The following is a 7,260-nucleotide window of genomic DNA, read 5'->3' on the forward strand; positions in this document are numbered from 1 at the left end:
CTTGTGTGAGATGTGATTATAGAAGCGCACTTCAATGTGGGTTGAGGACTTTACACGGGTTATGAACCTTCTTCGATTTACGGATTTCGTCAGGATGTTTTCGTTCATCATTAATTTTAGGTTTTACGACTAAGCCTTTTGAGTGAATCTCATAAAATAATACCACCTACGTGAAACAAATTATATATACAGGGCTATTCTTACAATACTAACAACCTCGAGATTATATTGCTAACATTATAAACAACAACTTTTGTTCCATTACTTTTAATAATTTGTCAGATTTCAATTTCATCCAAAAATAAATAGATTTAAACAGATCGCTCTAAATGGTAATAACTCTGTGCAAAACGGGAGTGGAAGTCATCGCGGAGGACGCTTGCACGTTTGAACTTATTCTACCAAATACAGATCTAAAAAAAGTTTATTTTTGGTAATTTTTTTTTGGTATTAACCAAGTGATACGCCTATCCATAACAGTTGCTGTGCCATTCAGAGCTTTAAATCGCAAAGATCTTAGGGGCACCGCCACACTGAAACAAAAGTTGACAAGTCCCATATGCCTGTAATTTCACCAGCACCCTTACGCTTAAGCTCACATCACTGCTTGGCGGCAGAAATAGATAAGGTACAGTACTTCCCTGGATGAACTCCATCACGAGGAGCTCTACTGCTACTAAAGAGTATTACTATTTACATTTTGTTAAAAGTCATGGAACAAAAGTGCAAGTGGAGCAATGTTTATGATGTTAGTGATATAGTATATTTAAAAAATACCCTGTATATGAAATTTTATCTCACCTTTTCAAGTTTAAAGGTCGTATTCTAGAACTCTACTCAATGCTTAAGTCAGGACTTGAGTATGATTCAAAGCACTAGAAATCATACTCAAGTCCCTGCCATTAGGGTCGTATTTCCAGTGCTTGTGTTGCCAGTGCAATACTGACTTGATCATTGAATAGAGTTCTAGAATACGACCCTAAGAGAGTTACCGACTAATTTCATTAATCAAATCTGTAAATCTCTTTACTGAAAAGTTGTCATACGGTCTTTCTACAACAACGTTACGGTTTTAATATTCGTATAACGTCGATATAACGAAATTGATTGATATTACAGAGGTTACTATAAGACATTTTTTTTCTTTTACCACGACCTCACTGCAAAGATTGTGTCGTCATAAACAAATGACACTACCCGGATAATGAAAGTATTGTTTAGAGTATAAATCGTCAGAGACAACAGAGAGGAAACTCTAGCTATTCATTTACATACTGTAGACTGAATGTACAGTGAAACAATGCTTGCTTTATGACGTTTCCTCTTACATACACTTATAATTTTCTTAGAATAAGAAGTTGTTAGACGTGCATAAATGTTAGGCAACAAAAGTTTACAATATATTCTGGAATTTCTATAGTTTTCTGGAACCGTCCTTCGAGCTGGATATCAAAACCAGATTCGCGTTTATTGAGAAGTTCCAAAGTCTGTACCTGTACAAGGTAATTAGAAAGGTGTATGGATTGCATACAGTTAGTGTGGTACGAATGCCGCTAGATGGCATTAGTAGTATTCTACCTCGCGCTATCAATGTGTCCACACCATTAGTGTTAACCCATATATGCCCAAAGGGTCGTTAATGACCCACTTATTCTCGGATCACCAAATTGTTGCTTGTAGAAAAATATTAGGTAGTTAGCGATATTTGATATCACGTAGATGACACTTTATAAACATACCTTAGTTTTTATCTACCGCCGTGTGTGTTATTTTTCTACGGTAAGTTATTTTGATGACTTCAAATCATAAGTTGCCAAATTCCGATTGTGACTGCCGGTTCCACAATTAGAAATGTAAGTATTTATTATTTTTTTATGCTAATGTCTAATATTTTGGCAGATTTACATTGATTCATAATTGTATTATGTATTTAAATTGTTTGAATCCTAAAAATCACAATTTTTTTACTTCATTTTCTAAATAACTTAACGACCCTTTGATCTAATGTCTGACCTATATATTTTGTTGCAGGAGTAGACGAGCGCTTACTACCTTCAAGATTCTGGAGGATATAAACATATTTGCTGACTAGGATAACATAGGATAACATATTTCGCTTGGTGCGTGGTATCTTGTACAATCTATTCATACTATCCATGATAGGCATTTGGATGCCTAGGACCAGCCTGGTGCGGCCTCAGCTACTTGCTGTATCTTCTACACGTTCTAGGGCAAATGATCTGGCTCCTTTGCCCCGCGCGCTTAAGTACTTCAATCGGATGCTTATCTTTGACTCCTCTTTGGACCTCTTTGCATGCGCGGAAGCCCATTTTACGGTTTCCGCGAGACGATATCTCGAGTCATTGATAAACAGTAGCATCATATAAGTATTGTGTATCCCAAATAATTAATACTATGTAAATGTTTTAAAATTTGATTGTTAATAATGTACTCGCGATATGTCCAATACCATGATTTGTTATTTTTATCTAATGTTTAATTCAATTTATTTTATGCAATATATCAAATTCAATGAATTGTAAAATTTTCAATTTTGAATATTAATTTGTAAGCAATATGTAATATAATAAATAAATAGGTCATCTTGGTATTTATGTTGACCCACCAAATGATGGCCAAAATTCCGATTGTGACTCAGGAGCCGAAGACTGTAATGATCCAGATCAGCTGAATCGAGCTCAACTATAGTCACCCGTAGAGTTAGTCATCAATAAAGGGCAATATTTTCAGGAAAGTAAAGAGGAAAAGAGTGAAGATGAGATCTCTCGGCCAAGTACTTCAAGATCCTCTAAAAGAAGAAAAGTTACATTGAAAAGGAAACATGTTAAAATCAGTCGTAAACGGGAAATAAGGGCATTTATTCCTAGAGCTGTCAATGGACGCAGCCACCAGCTATTAGAAAATTTTCAGAAAAAGGAATAAATGTTGCTGGAACTGTTACAAATATCATAACAGAAAAATGCCCGCTGATGGGTGAAAAAGTTATGAAGAAAAAAGAAAGAGGATTTTACGACTTCTGTGCAGATGAACAGTCAAATATTATAGCTGTCCGTTGATAACAGTTGTAAGTATGCTGTCCAATATACATATATGGCGTTGAACCACTACGCTTTGTGTCTCGGTATTCAGCTGCTGAAAAACGTCGTATTTCAGTGCCACAGCCCGATCTTATTGATAAATACAATAGATACGTGGGAGGAGTAGACCATTTGGATGCGAATATTGGTGCCTATTTAATTGCCATTCGTAGAAAAAAGTAGTACATGTCGACTCTATTATGGCTGGTGGATGTAGTCGTCAATAATGCCATCCTTCTGGCTAAGTCTTACGGTGCCTTTGTAGACACTTTGGAATTAGACGATCTATAAGTAGGATACTTCAAACGATATATGGAATGCCGAGAGTGAAGCTAGATCCTTCAAATCCTTCAATACCAAAACAGATTCCTTCTTCTGTTCGTACTTATTCAGCTGATCACCCAAAAAGAAGACGTTGTGCTGTATGCAAAAATAAAATTACAAAATCGTGTAAAAATGTGGCATTGAATTAAACGACAAATGTTTTGCTCTATTCCATCAAAATTAGCAATAGTTAGATTTTACAATAAAGCTATTTTCACTGTGATATCAATTACTTTTAATTTTCTACTAAACTTCTAAAGGGTAGGTATGTGCCCAGTGAGTCGTTAGTGATCCAACTCTAAAAACCATTTTTCAGTACTTTTTTCACAAAACTGATAATTCAGATCCATTTCTATTCACATTTACTCTCATATATCCGAAAATAACACAAATCGAAGACTAAAATAGTTACGGGCATTTATGGGTTAAGCTGTTTTATCTTTTTTTTTATATGACGAGGTACTCTTACGTCTAACACTGGAGTTTGATTGCCCGCCTACAAACTTGATCCGGCTCGAAGGTAGCTCCGAAATTCAAATTTAGTAGTGTTGTAATTCTAAAGGATAGCAAAGGTAATTAATATTCTCAAGTGAGATTCTTTCTTTCGTATATATAACATTCAGTAAATCCTAAAAAGAAACGTCATATTTCAAACGAATAACTGTGTAACTGACTGTGCACATAAGAAACTTTCAAGCATCTTTTCTATCTAGGAATATTTTTCTGCCTTCATTTCTACTCTGTGCAACATTCAATTACAAATCTTAAGCGTAGTATAATAAGACCAAGAATGATAACTCCACACACACGTGGCTGCGCGGCTTGTATGTGTGCATGTACGGACGCGACGCATACATTCGCACAATCTCATACTCTCATTGCATAGCGCGTGTAGTCGCACGCGCAATTTATTTAATTGAAACATTCGCTCGGTGTTTAAAAAAAGACATCAAATAGTAGACGTGTTTATTGTTGCATTTATGGTTGTTTGAATAAGAGATTCTCTAATTCAGAATTTTCGTTCTTCTCAATATTTATGAACATGACGACTTTTGGTGGCCCAGCGGCTAGCACTATGGGCGTTAGGTGAGGAGTTCCCAAAACGAACTTTCTAAATTCTGATTTGGGTGATTCGGATCACAGAAATAAATATTAGATAGAACGATGATGATGCACTTTTTTAAATGGGTGAAGCACATCTTCTTCACAAACTCCGCTCACTACGTGACTTGGAGAGAGCATAATTTTAGTAAAATAATACAAATATTTTGTTCAAATCAGTTGGGACGGTGTAAATTCTTCCTTGTTTAAAAGCAAGATGGCTTTGGTGTCACGCGTAAAAAAAGAATTCTCGGTTAAATGTCGTTTCTATGAAACTTTTTTAAAGTTAGGTTGAACATTTCTACTTCTATATTATATCCGCGTTAATATTGCTAGTTCGTGTTATTTCCCACAAAATCTTATTATCAAATTGTGTTTACAATCTCTACAGGTTGTAAAAATTGTGTATAACTGAAATAAACATGTGACAACCCTACACTCTGAGCGAAGTGTAGGCATTTTGAGTTGCCCTTCTTGGTCCTATTATATTATGTTTTAAGCATATTTTCTTTCCTAACATCCTTTCACTTTGTCGTCAAAGCTTAATTCGATTTCGTAAAGACACTTTACCTAAGCATTCTGTCAGCAGCATTTATCTTACCATTTCAAAATACCATACAGTCAGTCACACAATTAAAAATTAGACTAACATTTAAACTAAGCCACTAAACGCAGGACTCCGGGATTCGGTGGTCGAGTAGTTTCTCTTTAATGGCGTCCACATTTAGGTCGGCAGCAGCTCGAAGTGTGGCAGAAGCGCTGCGGCCTATGCTGAGGGCCCTGGGGGCTTCCGCACCGACGCCCAGGTCGCGAGGCCTGGAACTCCAAGTCCAAGATGCACCAGGGCCGTTGCATGCCTGGAGATGAAAGTGAATTTTTATTACACACCAATAAATAATATTAAATCGTGTATATTTGTTTTTTCAAAAAAAACTCGGGTTCTTATAAGAAGATGACGAATATACCTATTTTATCATTTAATATTAATGGGAGATATTTGGTTCTGGGTTTGATATTATAGAATAAAATTATTTATTTCATATTGTAAACAATAATTTTATTGTTAATATAAAACAAAATAATAAAAATAAAAGTAAAGAAAAATACGAACTACAAAAACATAAACAAAAATTAATTATTTTCAAAATACAAACGTCCAAAATTAAAATATAATTACAATTTCTTTAAAAGAAATTCCTCTACACTCTAGAATTAATTATCTAATAAAAGGTCTTTCAGTCGGGAACAAAACACTTCGTCATTCAAAACACTTTTTAGACTTGTGGGTGGGTGTTCGTAAAATCGGGGCCCGATTACTCGCGGATTTCTCGGTGCGAGTTCCGTTCGTTAGTTAATTATTATATTTTTTAATTTTCTAATGATTATGCAAAAAATCGTAATAATAGTACTAATTAGTTATAGTAGTAATAGAGCTCCATGTGATAGGTTGGTCCAGTGAAGTACTGCCTTACCTATTTCTGCCGCCAAGCATTAGAGTTAGCGTTACTGCATTCCGGTTTTTTTTAAGAATTTGAAGGGTGCTGGTGAAATTACAAGCACATGGGACTTGTCAACTTATGTCTCAGGGTGTCGAGCGCATTGGCCGTGCCCTTCAGATCTTTGCGATTTAAAGCTCTGAGTGGCACTGTAACTGTAATGGACAGGCGTGTAGGTTACCAGGCGCACCACTTATTCGTCCCGTCACTTGATATTACAAAAAAATGTTAGCTTTATATTGTCGTAATGTTGGGTACAGGCCTCCTCTCACAATGAGAGGACTTAGCTGGAGTAGACTTGGAGGCTGTAATTTCCACGGTGGCCCAAAGTGGATTGCGAACTTCACACATAACGTTGACTTGTTTTGCAGATGTGTGCCGGTTTCCTTAACTTTTCTTTGATTGTACAGCACATGGTATATTTGAAATTAAATTTCACACAAAGTCTGAAAAACTCAAAGGTGTAAGTCTATATTCGAACCTACAACCCTCTGCTCGAAAAGCGGTAGGTACGACTTCGTAAAATGGAATCGTATTTTCGTAAACATTAATTTTTGGGTAATAATTAGGTATTTGTTGTATTTGCATTGCGGCGTTCTCTGCACATAATAATCCCAGTGAATTTGACCAACTATGAAACAAGCCTCGTGTTTTCGGTTCAATATTAATATAATTATTATTATATTAATTATTACACATACATAGCAACAAAAATTCAACGCGGCTTGAGATAAGAAGTAAAACTACCTTATAAACTCGGGAAAACGAATGAGCTATCCAGGGAGTTCGTGTGCTAAGAAAGAAGGACTTTATGTCCCCGGAGACAAAGTAAGTTATTCTGTAATGGATTCGTTGAGAACTGAAGATTGAAACTTTAAACAAACTTCCACATTAAAAGTGATAAAGAAACGTTTGAAACAAGTTTTTGGGAGGCTGAGTTGGGCACCTGCAGAGTGTACTGGCGCACAATCCGGCGCACAGATTAAAACTGTCAGTGAGGTGAAATTTTTGTTTATCACCATGTTGGGTATAAAACAGGTAAAAAACAAATCCGTAATCACACTAAGTTGACTTATTGCGCATATTATGTCACATAACCCGCAGAAACGATGACCGGTATAGCAGACGAGTATTGGAGTGGAGATCCACGAACGGTACCAGATGCGTCGGCCGCCAGAAGATTAGATGGGACGATATAAACAAAGGAACCGAAAAACCTGGATGCAAATAGCCCAAGATTG

General features: G+C 36.1%; 1 protein-coding gene across 1 annotated transcript in view; it reads right to left on the reverse strand.

Moving 5' to 3' along the window:
• Positions 1-4,916: 4,916 nt before the first annotated feature.
• Positions 4,917-7,260, reverse strand: part of LOC113226134 (nephrin-like) — a 465,840-nt gene continuing 463,496 nt past the window's right edge. The window contains exon 15 of the mRNA XM_026458662.1: positions 4,917-5,380. Within this exon, the coding sequence (XP_026314447.1) occupies positions 5,189-5,380 (192 nt within the window). The 3' untranslated portion in view covers positions 4,917-5,188. The remainder of the gene's footprint in view (positions 5,381-7,260) is intronic.

Source organism: Hyposmocoma kahamanoa, unplaced genomic scaffold (genome assembly GCF_003589595.1).
Source record: "Hyposmocoma kahamanoa isolate Upper Pololo Valley unplaced genomic scaffold, ASM358959v1 182, whole genome shotgun sequence".
Lineage (NCBI taxonomy): Eukaryota > Metazoa > Arthropoda > Insecta > Lepidoptera > Cosmopterigidae > Hyposmocoma > Hyposmocoma kahamanoa.